Genomic DNA, 16,429 nt, shown 5'->3' with positions numbered 1-16,429 from the left:
AGGTGGATGCTCCAGGCAGAGCTGCCCTGCACAGGGGCACAGGAGACAGCACGGGCTCTGAGGTCCCACTGGCAGACTCCTCCAGGCTCCAGCAAGGGGGAAGATGACCCCTGAGAGACAGATCTTCCAACAGGGAGGCTCAAGGGAAAGTGGGAGGTGTAGGCACTGCTGGGTCAGCTGGAGTGCCCTGCTCTCGTGCCTGCACTCTGAATCACAGCAAGCAGTTCACTTTTCTGCCCTACGACTTGACTGTCCTTTGGTGCTTTTCCTCAGGTATTTGGTTGGCTTGGAAGGAAGATCTGGGTGTCAGTTCTGAAGAGAAGGATGAATATCCCTGCCTATCTGACAGTGACATCAAACACAGCCCATGTGTGCCTGTCTCCTCTGCCTGGATAACACACAGACTTTATACATCCAAGCCACCTCTGAGAAAAGTTTTCCAGCATGAACACCTGGTAGAGAGTGCTACAGATAGAGATTTCTAAGACAAATTATTGTCACCAAGGCAACACAGGCTGATGGGAAACTATGAGAGATTAAATAAAGGCAGGTGAGAAGCTGTAAGAAGGCAGCTAAGACATGAAGAGAGAAAAAAAAAAAGCCAAATTAGGCCATTAGAAATTATCATGGAAATAACAATGAATACACAGTACTAACACAGTGAGAAGTGTGCTTGTGATGAAGAAATGCTGGGCTAGACTAAGACAAAGAGGATCAAAAAGATATCCTATTTTTCTCCCAACAGTGTCTGTATAAACATGCAAATACAGACACACACACACTGAGCTGGGCAGCAGGCTGTGAGCACAGCCCTCCCTGCCCCTTGAATACACAGGGAGAAAGTTGGTAAATGGACTAAAGGCACAGCAGTACAACACCTACCCATCTGTGTCTCTCTTCTCCCACACACACCATGCTACCTACCACCCCAAAACATCTCCAGTTCAACTACCTTAAAAAAAAAATCCACATTTTCAAGGTGTATTTGCATAAAGGATTCTGTATACTCCTCCTGTGTCTGAGTATACAGAAGTGTCAGTTGTACAAAGATCCCCAGCATGCTCAACTGGATGCCACCAGAAGGAGAAAATTCAAGTCTTTCACAGATCTATCAAAGAGGATCAGAATGATTTCCCTGTCCTGGTTTCTACAAGCACATGCACTAACAAATGGCTTTGTTCTGTAATGATAACCAGCTTGAACAGGGGTAAAATACTTGGTTATGATAAAAGTAAAAAAAACACTTTGAAAGTGAGTATAAATGTTAAAATACACTTTTTATGCAAATTTTATTTATACTAAACCTTTTTCCTGGATTAGAAACAAACAAAAAAAAACCCACTCAAAAAACCACCACTAACAAAAAAAAAAACAACAAAAAAAAAAAAAAAAAAAAAAAAAAAAAAAAAAAAAACTTAAAATCCCAGGTATGGAAGAGATGTTTTACAGCAAGAGGGGCTTCTTCCAAGACAAGATTGTTTTTCTCCCCGCTTCCTGCATCCCCCCTTCATTTGCCACAGAAGTGTGACTCCAGGAAGCCTAAAAAAAAACAAACATGCACTTTTTCACTTTTGCATCTTTTCTCAAAATTGAAAAAATGCTTCTGTTAGCAATAATGCCTTCATGGCAAATATATAACCAAGGTGTTACTCAAGACAGGGAAGCTACCAGAAGGCATATTAGCTTAGCTTTAGAAGTGTGTTTACTTATCACTAACACAGAAATTACAAAGATCCCCTATTCTTACCTTTCCCATACAACTACAACTAGTAACATGACCCAAAAAAAAAAGCTAATGAAAAAAACCTTCAGGATGAATTAAATTAACATTTGGATCACAACATCTGGATTGTTGTTTAACAACGGAAGAAAATAATAAATAAAAAAGGAAAAAAAATTAAGAAATGTAACTAGCCCTGTACAGCAAATGTTTTCTTCTGTCCACTCTGAAGTCTCTTTCATGTGCTAATGGTGGCATTTTTTTAAACTCTTCCCCTTTGACTTACTCAGACCTTTAAGGACCTCACACATCTAATGGTTCCTCACATTCACCAAGAACAATCAAGAGAGGTCTGGGGGTTGACATGCAGTATGATTAATGGACAATGTTGATTTAATTTCCTATAACAGGAGTTTTCTCTAAGCTTTCTCCAAGGAGCAGTTTCTTTGCAATCCAGGACTTAAGTATTTTACTAATGAAGTCAAATAAATAGCAAATTAAATAATGCTGTCTCCCAGAGACAAATCCTCTAATTCCAGGATAAAAAAGGAGGGGGGAAAAAACGCCCACCATATTTAGAGTTCTGTTTAAATCTAAAAAGGGTTGTACATGAGGAATGTACATCATAGTTCAGGTTTCTGGGGTTCTTTTGTTTGGTTTATTTTGTTGTTTTGTTTAAGAAACTTATCACTTATCTAGTAATTCCTACCATCCTTATCTACTTTCTCATTTTTAGCTTTAAACAGGGGTTATACATTTAACTTAATTTCCAGTTTCATAAAATTAAGTCCCCATTTAGTGGTCACTTATACTTTACAGTTATCAAAAGATACTTATTACATATTCATTGTAATACTTAAAAACATTTTGGATGTTCTTAATTTAAAGTTATTTACTACTTTCTTATGGTAAGGAGAGATCAATATGTCCTTTCATGAAGCAAATTTTAACCTTCAGCTCCAGCAAATGAACAATGCAACACTATTTGCATGCATCCTAACTGTTACTCAATCAACATGACACCATCTCCCAGCTGAATTCCCACACAGGTTTAGCTCTAAATGGTGGAATTCCTACCCCAGGAACTCAGAGCAGCAGAGAGCATTTCCTGCAAGATTCTAATCGCTTTCCCACTGTGGAAAAGTTTACCTTTAAATACCCTGAAGACAACATATTTTGCTTCACTACAGGCTAGCAAGTTATTTTGCCAGAGTGCAAAAAATCTTCTCCTCCTACTTTGAAGGCTTTGAAGCACCCTTGATTCCAGTTCTTGGAGTTGTGACACAATTAATCTGATCCCCTGAGAAAAACGTGTCCAACTCAGTCATGGAGACAGTTGATAAAGAGGCAAAAGTCTCAAAAATAGGCAAAACCCCTCCATGCTGCTGGAGTGGGCCCATGGAACATAATTTCTCCTGTTGCCTCAGCAAAGCCCATATATTTACATTATTACCTTTAACATGGTTACAGGGCATTGTCCCAAAGGATGGCACTTCTCTCATCCTGACAGCTCACAGTATCTCTTTAGAGCAGGGCTTAACTTGTCTTAGCACTCTTGATTTTGATTTTTTTAAGTACAGTACACTCAACTTCTATTCTGCTCTGAGGATCTGCTCCCTTGCCATGTCCTTCCCCTTTAAAGAGCCACTACCTTCAGAAGTTGAAAGTCAATTCATGTTTAAATGAGGATATCATGGCTATTTTCCCAGATAACCGAGTTCAAACTGGACAAGAGCACGTTCCAGAAGGTTACATAAAAATATGTTAGACATAAAAATCCTTTCAAAATGAAAGGATGAATCCTTTCAAAACACAACCATGAAAGATCTTAGTTAAGAGAACAAGAATGCATCTTTCTGACCCAAGATTAAGTGTTTATCATGCTGACAAATTAATAAATTTCCATGAGTTTTAGAGCCATTCCGTGACTCTGTAGTTAAGTAAAAGAAAGCCCAGGGATTCCTCTTCATAAGGGTCTGTCATACATAACATTTTAATCAACACCAAAGCAGGTTGTGCTGCTAATGCAGATGTTACAAATGTCAGTATTCCAGTGCCTACTGCAGTTAATTACTGACTAAATTGGTAACCTAGAGAGGCTTGATGGTATAATTTAAAATTGGCAAATACATTAAAAAATAATTAAAGCTTTCCACTAGAAATGAACTGTATGACAATAATGTTTACTTTCAAAAAAACCAATAAACACAGGCAGAAGTAACTGTGATGTGGTTTAAAAAAAACCATGAATCCAACTTCTTTAATAGAGGTAAATTTAAATTCTGACCGAAAACATAGACGACAAAGCAATCTTTTTAAGAACAAAAACTAAAGTGAAAATATGCAGTAATGATACAAATCTGCAATATTGCACAACGCAAAACAAATAATGGCAGAACTACACAGGAAGGAAGGCATTACAGTTTTTTACAGATGTGTCACTTGAGCTGCACAGAAGGTATGCAGCATTGGCAGCTGACAGTTAACTGGCTAGACCCCAGCAAATCTGCTCAGAACAAGCTGATATTTATCAGGGATTCCCACTCAGTGCTTAAATAAAGCTTTGCCCAAAACACAATGGATGTAATGGAAGCCAGACCAACAAGCTCCAGCAAAGGGCCACAGACTTCAACATCAGCTTCAGTTTTGCCCAGTAACAATTCAATTCACGGCCCTGATGAATCAATTTTTCACCTAAACAGAGCAGTGCAGTATTTTCCTTCCATAGGGAAGGCATGAACCCAGTGGGTGAGCCTGGAACCGGTGTCTAGTCACCTGGTGTCCATGTCTCTCACCTGTATTTGCACTGTGCAGCCTCCTGCTACCCCCCAGTACAACCCAGCTGCACAAAGACCAGCAAGTACACAAGCAGAAGTGCCACACAGGACAGGGATTTGATGCCCTCCCTGCCTCTGCCACTCAGTCTGGTCTTCCACAAGCATGGATGGTAAATCTGAGCCTACAGGGAGCTCTGATACAAACAGCCCTAGAGAAATTACTAGCACTGCCATACACTGGAAACAAAGCATGAGGCAGCAGTTTGTAAATCACAACAAAACACAAAACCTAGTTTGATCTCTGTGTGCATTTACAGCCTGTAAAATGCAATATGGTTCTTATGTAAAAGAGTTAAGAGTTAAAAGCTTATCAAAGAAGCATTTGCTTTGATATCTTACAGGTAAAAAAGTTACAGGGTAATAAAGTTCCCTCCATTCTCTCTTCTAATCTATAATCTAACTTTCAAAACCTGGAAGAAAAAAAAAATACCAGGAAAAAATGATATGCAGATATGCCATGTCTGCATTTGGAAGACAGGCTCATTTAGAGTGGTGACAGGTCTGTCTTTCATGACTGTGGAGCAAGGAATGTGTCTCTTGTTTATTGAGGTGCCAGGGAATCACTGTCATAGCAGGACTAGGCAAGAGCTTGGGTTTCTTAACCACAAATATACATAATCTGCCATGGCTGGGGAAGAGAAAGGGGTCACAGTTAGCTGATTTTAAACATACCCAGTTTACTTCCAGGGCTTTTGGTTTTATTCCTGTGCAATTTGACCAATTCCTCCTCCCCTCTCAGCAAATCCCTTATGTTTTAGCTGATAAGTAGTAGTAGCAAGGCTGTTGCACACAATCAGGAGAATTGACAGATAAGAGGTTTAGTTTAAGGATGTAATCAGCAGGAGTAAACACTAGACTGACCCAGCTGTAAACAGTGGAAATAAATGATAATATTTGTCCTGGTCACCTACTGAGCTATTACACACTTTCTACTATGTAACAATGTAAATATAATGACCACAGTATATACAGCAGGCAGTGCAATCATCGGGTTTTCCAAGCAAGAAAACTGAGCTGTTAGTTGATATTTTTTAAGAACTAAAACAATTTCTGATTATTTTTTTAACAGAGCTGTCTTTTTCCTCAAACCAGCATTTCACTAACTGTGGATGTCTGATCTTATGTAAAATACCTCAAGCAGAAAAAAGTACATATGTTATACTAAATTATATTTTGTAATACCATTTGAGAACAGTTAACAATGAAAAAAAAAGAGCATTTCTCAAGAAAAGCCTGTGTTTCTTTCACACCACTTCATGAAATTGTAGGAATGCCTGGCTTCTTGAATTTGTATGGGAATTCCAAACTAAATTTCCACAGTAACTTATAAACAAAAAGCAATATCAACAATTTTCAGTATTCCAGAACTGTCAGATACAAGCATGTGAGACACAAACAAAACACAGGATAAAACTGAAATTATAGCCCCAGCTTTCAGAAATGACTGCATTAACACATCAAATGCAATTAGTGTTCCTTCTCAATACTTCAGCATTTGCAGTTCTTAAGAAAGATAGCATCAACACTGTCAGAGATGCCATTAATTTTTTAAAACTTACATTTTCCAGCATATTAATTTGCAATATGGTGCAAATGAAACTGCTGTGTGCTATCTCAGCATCCTATCAACTGCTTTATGAAACTTTAAAGCACTTTAACAGGATCATTACAAGATAAGCTTGGGTGATGTGCAGCAGGCAGCTTAACCGGAGGAATTCTTTGCACTGACTCTCCTTACACACCCTTATTCAATTTCTATAGACTGTTGAATGACCTTGTCATCTTTGCTGCCCTGGACTAAAGCTTAGCTACAGTCATGGCTGTAACACAATATAAATAGATCCCAGGGAAATTAAACTACTGAAGGCCAGGTCTCTGGGGGAATCCTAAGTGTACTGGCTAATTCTTCAGCAGAAGCTCTGTTTCCAAAGGGGAGTGCCATGCAGGGTCACAAAATGTGCCTTTGTGTCACTCAGACTTGGACAAATTCTTCACTTGGAAATATTGTCCAAGTCAAGGAACATTGAGAAATGCACTTTGCTTTATTTCTCCTCTCTGTAACTGGGAAAAGGCAGAGCTTTCAGATGGGGAAGCTTTTCTGATTAAGACCAAACTTTTTGGAGTACATCATACACATGAGTCTGACAGAATCTAATTTTTTTCCAAAAGTACTAGATTGAGGCAGGGGAAAATGCCAATGGGTAATGTAAAACCAGGGTAACAGGAGAAGTACCAGGGCTATTATGCACCTCATGTTAAACAGTTCAGATGACCCCATCAGCACAGGAGAAGCTTTCCCAGAGAGAAAGCTTGCATTGCAGTGTCTCCAAGCCCCTCAGAAATCATCAACCAAATTATTAGTTTTATAACACCCTCCATGCATTCCATTTCATGCCATCCAACACTTGGCAGCTCCTGCCAAGTGGCCCTGGAGAGGCAGGGATGCTCCCAGCACAGGACACTCCACAGGCTGTGCTGGGGAGGGGCTTTCCAGGGAAAGGCCAAGGAGCTGGGGGCTCCCATGCTCAGGGCATCTTCACCACAGCAAACAGACTCGTTTTGCCATCCCCTAAGGTGCCTGTGTGAGAGGTGCTACTCTGGTATCATCATGCAGCAAAAAGCACCTACAGAACATGCACACTTCTCTGCCAGTCCCTCCTGGCCTCAGGGGTTTGGGTGCATTTACTGGGCCCTGCATCTGCCTTGTCACCAAAGTGCAACTTCCTGACACCCTCCTGCAACTGCCAGCACCAGGGTGGTACAGCTCCCACACAGCAGCCAGGGAAGAATGAATTAGCAGAGTGAAATCTTGCTTTCCTCCCTCCCTCCAAGAATAGAAGGCTTGGAGGCTAAAGGCATACAGACATCACCAGTGGCATTAATTTAATTAATTACCAGCATGATAAGGACTGAACAATGAAGTTCAATAATTAAGATTTCCAGGCAGCTTGAAAAACAGTTCTCGTGCCACAGCACCAGAATTGATCACGCCTTCTTGAGTTTGCTAACCAAGAAGTTGAATTTTATTTTATCCTCCCCAATGGGCTCTTCTGAGGCACTGCCATGCTTGCACAGGCTCCACTTCCCCACCAACAATACAGCTGCAAACACAGCGAGCTCTGGCAGGCAAACACTCCACTCAGCCCAGCGCTGATACCAACTTCATGGAGGCACAGATGCACATGATTTAAATACTCTTTGAAAATAATAATCTGAACACACTTGAAGGGGGAGCTGAGCTTCTCTGGACACTGTCTTTGTTTTAACTTTCAAGTTTTTCCAATCCCTCTCCTGTTGCACAGCGAGGAGGTTCCCCAACAAAACTGCTTCTACTACCAGCAAAACTCACTTCAACGTCTGAACACGCATCCTGAACAATTACCTGGTACCAGCAGGCTTATCAAGCCTCACAATGAAAGACTTTCTGTGAGGGAAAAATTTCTTGACCAGGAGGAAGCAATGGAGGAATTAAAAATAGAGGCAAAAATGCATGGTATGCACCCAAGGGTCTGCTTCTGTGGCACATTCAAGTAATAATGGAATTTTACACTGGACTAGGAAATGGCCTGCTATTGAAAAATAAATGCAAAGACCTTTAACACAAACAAATGTCTATGTGAAACTGTGGATATTTATTTTGAGAATAAATGATCAGATCATTTAGTTCTATTTACATGGTGACTATCATGCTAAATAAACCAGTTTAAAAACACACAGAAGTAACTGGGTAGACCTACACTGGAGAAAGAGAGGTCATGTCTCAGAACACAAGGTAGGAACCAACAAGAGACTAAAAATATGCAGTATAATATTCATATTGCTACATTCCACGTTTAATCATTGAAATCTATTTCACACTCACATTGCTGATTCTGCTTTATCTATCATAATTATTCTTCCATCAAGAGTCCTGTAGGCATTTGCAATGATTTACAGTAGTTATATCAAAGCTACCAACAACCAAGCAATCAACAGTGCTTGTAATAATAATGCTAATGTTCTCTCTGGTTAGAGACAATCATGAACTTTCATTTTGTGATGCACTTTAATTGCCACAGGGTAAGTGAAATGTCTTCTTTAATACACATATCTTGCGTAACTGGCATCTGTACCAACATCTGCAGAAAGTTCCATGGACAGATGTATTGACATATTCTAAATGTCACTAGAAGTCTATCTGCAGTTTATTAACTGTGCAAAAGAACAGGGAATGTAGGGCAGCTGTAGGTCATGACAAAGACATGAAGAGGGAGTGTTTGGAAGCCATATAAATTCAGCGGCAACAGATAATGCATGAGAAACTGCTACTTCTTTGCCACTGGGAAGCACCTAGGACTGTGAGCATATCCTTTCAAATTAGGAATAACCTTTCCTTTTGACCATATTATCAAACATATATTACACCAGAAGTCTTAACGCACACCTTTCCCCTTCAAGTTTCACACTTCCAGTATTCTAATTCCTGTAGCTCATAATGAAGATCTTTATTTCAAAGACTCTGTCAATAAATCAGCAGTTTAATGTCCTCAGGAGAGACAAATGGATGACAGGACATCACTCCTCAAAGCCTCTGTCCAGTTCATGAAAAATCAGTTTACCATAGTCAGAAACCCCAGTGTGGTGGCTTGCCTTGTTACACCTCAGATTGTAGCAGGCAGGACCACTTCCTAATAACTAATACTTTTAGTTTTTAAAAGCATAAATAAATAAATGTACTGGTCCAAATTACTTAGATTATTCACAAGAAATAAAAAGATGAACAAAGCACCTTCCTGATGTGTGGATGTGGCTACAGTCTTTGTGGATTTATAGACTGCATACAATTCTACCTGCTATAATCACCACATGTGCAGCTGCCAGATGCAGAAGATTGGCTGTGTGCTGCTTTCTAAGAAATAATTTGGCATGCACAAGCATTTCAAGCAGGCAGTTTGGCAAAGGGCAATCAGAGTAGTCAGACAGGCACTATCACTACGAGCAGTCTCTGTGAACTTTCCAAGCTGCAGTGTAAGTCATCATCTTAGCAGTGGAAAATCATGACCTAATAAATTTTCCTGAGCTAAGTCTTTTGTAGCTGTAGTAATGAATGTCTTTTACTGTAAATGCTATAAAGCAAAAGAAAAAAAAAAAAACTTAGGAAAATTCATATTTGATATACACTTCAAATAACTCAATACATCCCATTAAAGAAAAAAAAACAAAACAACTATTCTTCAGTGAAACCAGCCTACAGCAGCACAAATTATGTAGATATGAAAAATATAAATTACAGCAATCAGAGTATATGGAATGTATCATATTTTGGTCACCATATTTAGATACTGAGCATTATGATAAAGAATAAACACTCAACACATCACATGCATCATGACTGAATGGTTAATTCAAGCATATGAATTCTTCCTTCTTGCAATTCAGTCAACTGTGACTATGTGAAAGTTGCAATTTCCAAACTCACTTTTCTTTCATTTCCCCATCTGTCTACATGCTTGACAGAAAGAAAATCCAACAAAACCACACAGATAATATATATTTTAATAGAATTCTGTAAAATAGTACTTTCATCTGAGGAGTATTAGTGTACTGAGAAAATCCATATAATGTAGATCACATTGTTAATAAGTTTGCATGTGTTTGAAATTACAGCTTATAATTGCATAATAAGAAAAAGATTTATGCATTTCTGTCCCAGGACACACAGACACCACATCCTTTCTGTGCTCTCAAAAGTGCTCTTTTGTCTCGCAGCTCTGTTAAACAGTCAGCCACTGCCAGATGCTCTGGCTAGAAATGGTCACAGATGGTCAGTTGTCCAGTTAACAGACCAGAATACTCCTCTCAAATCTCCCCTAAAATTGTATCTCAACTGTATGCAGCAGATGAGAATATTTGAGCATGGTCAGGAAGGCATTTGACCTAGTTAATACTGCAGGGCAACTTTGATAACTTAGTCAAGATTAACTCTCCACAATACTACCAAGTAAACTATCTCAACACATTTCAAGCAGCAAGTGCCAAGTCCTCTATTACTTTTGCTGATTATGTGATAGATTGCATCTTTTGATAAATAAACTCTCAATTCTGCATGCAAACAAGGTACCTTCTACCTCAGGATGATCCCAACACATCTGTACTAATACACACTGCAAGAGCTACAGGAGGAGAGAGTCAGGTGATCAGTGGAAGGACTCCAGTGGTACTCAGCAAGCTCTGTGCTCAGTCCTGCAAATATTTACCAGTACCCCTTAAAAATATTAACAGGATTATAACATGCACAAGAGCTACTTGCTTCTGTGTTGAACAAGCAGTGCTTGTCATGCAGTGCACCTGTGACAAAGGCTATGAAAAAGACAGAAATAGGCTAAAAATAGCAGAGAAAAATCTTTGGTGTTTTGTATTAATCTTTCACTGTTCCTTGATCAGGCATAAACACCAAAAATATTAAAAACCTGCATATCAAAGTGATTATTAAAAAGATACGTCATTTATGAGCAGCATTTACTAAGTTCTGTATCTTGTGGTAAGTAGATGGGTGTCCTTCCAACTTACACAAGACTTAAAGATCTGGTTATCTAAGTGTTGTGCAACACATATTTTGTGAGAGGATTATTCCCTCAGCAGCCTAACTCAAGATTGCAAAGCTTATAGCTGGGAAAATAGGTGGCCAAACCTAACTCTGTTGCCTTACAGGTGTAGAGATTTAAGCTCTCTAAGGTGTCACTGTCTTCCAAAAGTGTTGAGAAGCATTTTGTGCACTCACCCAAACCACTGACAGTATATTCCAGGTCACTGGCATCCAGCAGAATGGGTCCATTCTCCTGCTGCCCCTCTTCCTTGTAGTACAGTTTGTAGCCCTGGACAGCTGCAGTGTCCTCAGCATCCTGCTGCCACTGCACTGCAATGGTTGTGCAGTTCATGGGCTCCAAACGCAGCTCGGGAGACTTCGGTGCTGGGGTTAGAGAAATACATCTAGAAAACAGTCTTGTATTTGAGAAAGAGCTATTTTTCATGCAAAAAAATCTGGATGTCCATCAGTCCAAACTTTGATTCTAACTCATCTGTGTATTCCTGTAATTATTTCTTTCTTATGATATCTGACTCCCTATAACCTAAGTCTAACAATTTAATTTCGAATACAACAGAATAGAAACAGCTTTTAATTCTGCATCTTAATAAATAAATAAATAAATTTATGAGGTAGTTCTTTTTAAGTAAAAATGAAAAAAATTCCAAAGATAATTACAAAGTTACTTCCTGTTTTAAAGCAAGCCAAAGCAAATACGATTAACAATACCATCACACTTCATCAAGTGTTAATAATTCACTAGTAGTCAAAACTCAATTAAATCCAAAGCAAAAGGATGTGAACTACAGCTAAGCAGTAAAGTTAAAAATTCAAATCTGCATAATTTTCAAGCTATTTGTGTGAAGTTGAATGTTCTTCTGCATGATATTACTAAATAATAATAAAATCCAAAGCTCGATTATAACAAATTAGACTTCACATATAAAGTCAATTTGTATATTCAAAAATACATGCTTTTTTTATAACCCAGACATACATGAAACAACTCAGATCCTTTATTAGAGCATTACACTGCTAATGTGCAGTGTTCCAGTTTGCAGAAATGTACTTTACATGGAACAAAATAGCACAGGAAACTCTAGTTCATGTTTGTGAGCTGCTCAGATGCTTTCGCTTCTAGCCTCATTTTCTCCTGCTCTATGCAATTTGAATTAAAAAGAAAATGTAGAAATCCAACAACCCCAAAAGCCATGGCTGCTCAGCGCACAGTATGTTGAGAATTACCTCTCACACTCGTGGCTTTGGGAGTTCGGTGCGAGGTCCAGAGGGACGCCTCCCCCCAGCCCACCCTGGTGGCGGCGGTGATGCGAACCAGGTAGACGCTGTCGGGCCGCAGCCCCTCGAGCAGATGCTCGGCAGCGGTGCCCGGCAGCTCCAGCACCTGGATCTTGGTCTCCGTGCTGAGGCGGAAGGACAGGCGGTACAGCACCACCTGGCCTCGCCGGTATTTTGCAGGGATTGGCAGCCAAGATATGAGAATATCTGTAGGACTCCTGCTCGTCAAACTGATTTCAGGAGCTCTCAAGGGAACTAAAAAAGCAAAGACAAAGCTTTTGAGCTCAGGGGAAAGACAGAAAATTCTTGTATCATAGCTCAGCCCACAACGAGATGCCAGTAATGTAAAACTAAATAATCCAACAAGTTCTGTAGATTCTTGTTTAGGGATAATTTGACACTTCTCACCTGCAGCATACAAAACAGCTTAAGCAAACTTGTGGAAGAGATAATAAACCTACCCAACCTCCAACAGATGGCAAATAGAATACAAGCTTATCTTACAAACCAGAACAGGCCCTCAATATCTTCTCTTATTGCTGCCAGCAGTAATCAAAGGCAATCAGCACCTGACTGGTCTGACACACAGCCTGCCAAGGTTAGAGACAACAACCTGCACAGTTGAACACTTGGTGCATGTTTTCTTCCACCTACTCTGTAATGAGGGTTCTGACAAAGAGACTGGCAGACAACTAGAAATGGCAGTGTTCCATGCTGCCAAAGCTTAACCCTGTCAGAATTTATTAATCAGATCTAATGATCTACACTAAACAGTGTGTTGTTGCCATGATGTTCAGATCAATTAAATCATTGCACAGGAATAAGTCAGCAAAGTCTTCTACAAAATTCTGATTCTACTAAAAAAGGCACATAGACACAAAAACCCCCAAAACAACAGGTTAATTTTTTTTCTGTATAGCGAATATATATTTCAAATTTTCCTATAAAGTTTGCAAAAGATGTGGTAGGTGTGCAGTTGTATCCACATTGCAGATGCCCAAGAGAGCGTCATAGAGACTAAATTCTAGGCTATTATCAAATTCTCATAATGAAAGGAGTTCTTAAAGATCTAGAACAGTTATTGACATGACTTAATGAAATGTCTTTCAACATAGAAAGAGGCTCTGTGTAATACACACCGTTGCTCTGTCAGAATGTTATTTTATTCTCATTCCTCTCATGAGCTGCTGTCTTGCACTGTGGTATCCAGAAGTCTCTCTGGTACCAACAGAAATTCAAGACCCTCAAGAGCTGTTATCACTGGACTGCACAGTTTGACTCAGTGCAGATAAGAACATTCACCAAAATGACTTCTTACCATCTTCCAGGGTGTGCTGAGTCACATGGTCTGACATCTGACTGGCTCCCAAAGGCATGTAAGCTACTATATAGAAGGTGTAGTTGCTGGCTGGCTCCAAGTCATCAATGATGTAATGGGTTGTATCATTTCCAATGACCACTTGGTACTCTTCATTATTTAAACCTAGTATAAAACAAGGGTTAGACAAACAAAAATTGCTGGAAATCCACAACCATCACAGTATCTTGGCTTTAAGATCTTATGAATTTAATTTTATGTTCTTCCCCAGCCAGCCTCTGTTTTTTCAACTCTGTCAAGCAAAAGCTCTTATGCACAGAAGTAACTGTGTCTTGCTGTAGTATAGATTGTGGTGTTTCAGGATTTCCTCAATAAGGGATGCTGACTGCAACTCTAAACCCTATTTAGCATTAGTCACAACAAACTGTGCTCACTGTACAGTAACACAATGGACAAGCTCTAATAGCCATATCATTCATACCCAGCTTCTAAATCTATTTGTTTAGAGTCAGGCTGTTTTTTCAAAACCTATTTACAGAGCCTTTCTGTAGTAGACTGTGAGGAATGTGAGGGCTCCGCTCCATCAAAAACAAAACAAACACCCTCCTGCCCACCACAAGAAACAAACAAAAAGAATTTATTCAGCAAAAGGATCTCATTTTAGCCCTGAAACTTCTATTACATTTGATTGACATGGTTTTTATTTTAATTTGGATAAAGGCCAATAAGAACAGACTAGAATAATCTTCAAAAATGTTTGTCTTCTTAGCAAGTTGTTAAAAAAGAAAAAAAAAAGAAAAAAAGTGTCAGCAATTCACACTAAAAAATGCATAGCAATGCATGCAGCAGTTCTTGTCTTTGTTGGGCTTTATTCCTATAGAGGATGGCTATAAAGTGGACCAAGTGTGGTGAAAGCTGCTGTGTTAAGGAACAATTCACACCAAGCACATGTCAACTTAATCAAAACTCTGTAAGAGCCAGCTCCTCCTCTTCACAACTGAATTTATAAACAAAACGAAAGCCAAATTCCACCATTAAGTTTTCCCACATTTATGAATTAACTTGATAGCATTTTAATTAGACAAGATTACGAGCATCTCACAACAGACTAGTTAATGACTTGTTAATTAGGAATTGCAAGGCACGATTTCTGACCTGCTAAACAAGATCCTTGAGCTCAAATTAAAAGGACTTGTTCTCTCATTGAATGGATTGCTGGGCCTCATGCAGAGGCCCTAATGAAACAGCCATAATAGAGAACAAGGCTTGCCTTCCACCACAATCAGTGTCCCCTTTGTGCCTTTTCTAAATCACTAACAAGGAATTAACACACTCCAACATGCACGCTCATCAGACTCTTATTCTTCTTGCTACTATGACCCCAATTTGAATGTAAAATATTCTGCTAAAAGAAACAAAAAACAAACACACAAAACCCACACCTGTTAGTTTTTTCAACTAGCTTGATTAAAACACTAACATTTTTTTATATAGGGAAGAGAACCTGTTTTTACAGTGAAACCTCAGAATACATGAGTTGTGAGATGTAACAATAAGTGATGGCATCTTTTGTATTCAAAGAGCTTACCACACTGATGTCTATTAAAAAAACTCTTTAAAACTACATACTATTAATGCATTATCCAGTTTTGCTTTCTGTTTAATGTTTATGGAATCCTAAACATCAGTTCAACTTAGAAGATGTGGCAAGCACTGTTTTACTTTGGCAACACTGTGTTCTTTCCTCACACTTGCAAAGGAGGTTCCTAACTAAAACTAGAGAGCAACATGTCCAAGAGAGCAATAAAGAGAGCAAACTTTTTTGCTTATACATTTATGTTCATACAAAGCTTCAAGCAATGATAAAACTTCATCAAGTCAGATGTATCTAATTTTTAACCTTCATTATGGTCAGAAACAGGGTGTGAGGGTGGAATGGGGAAGACAAGCTGAAGGGAACAATGAAAGCAATACATTAATATATAATGTTTATATTAATAAATAATTATCTAGAATTCTTAGAGAATAAATCAGATGTTGACAATGTCAACAGTCTGTGTTAGAACCTCTATGATCTGGTGCGATGTGAATATCATCAAAATATTTTCCTTAATATTTAATTTGCATTTCTTTAAATGTAGTTGTTTCTCAATTTACATTAGAGAGATGTTTGATGTGATAATTTTTCACAAAGGCATTTTCTAGACTTTTAGTAACACCTCTGATATGAGAGCAAGATCCTCAGAAAGGTTTACAGGCTATCACTCTATCACTTAGAAAGTTATTGTTTTTACAGAAGTGCAGTCTACTAACCCTTGGAGTTCAATATTTTTCTATAAAATAAGACAAAAATAAGGTTTGAGTTCTTATGAAAATTTCTGATACTATACAATCAGGTTAAAAATGAAAAATGCATGCAGATCAACTACATTTTGAATCCCACCACTGTAATTACTCCTCTTTACACAGCCCTCTCCACCTCTCCTTGTGTGAATTTTTTCACTAATGTAAAAGGATGCACAACAACATTACATTAAATAAAACAAATACCACAAGACAGTCAGCAATGATTTAAAAAATGGGTATTTGAGAAAGTACATTCAAATAAATCAGAGGTTTCTGTTTGGCTGCTCGCTTTTGTTTGAAGTTTGTTTTGTTTTTTAAACCAAGACAAGATATAATCTCATTTCACA

At 38.7% G+C, this 16,429-nt stretch overlaps 1 protein-coding gene across 1 annotated transcript in view; it reads right to left on the bottom strand.

The window, feature by feature from the left end:
* PRTG (protogenin) overlaps nt 1-16,429 on the bottom strand; it is a 76,900-nt gene that overhangs the window by 24,755 nt on the left and 35,716 nt on the right. Inside the window, 3 exon segments of the mRNA XM_021537397.2 lie at nt 11,318-11,506; nt 12,368-12,673; nt 13,737-13,901. Of these exon segments, the coding sequence (XP_021393072.1) occupies nt 11,318-11,506; nt 12,368-12,673; nt 13,737-13,901 (660 nt within the window).

This window comes from Lonchura striata, chromosome 11 (assembly GCF_046129695.1).
Source record: "Lonchura striata isolate bLonStr1 chromosome 11, bLonStr1.mat, whole genome shotgun sequence".
In the NCBI taxonomy this organism is placed as follows: domain Eukaryota; kingdom Metazoa; phylum Chordata; class Aves; order Passeriformes; family Estrildidae; genus Lonchura; species Lonchura striata.
This window is presented reverse-complemented; position numbering and strand designations above follow the sequence as displayed.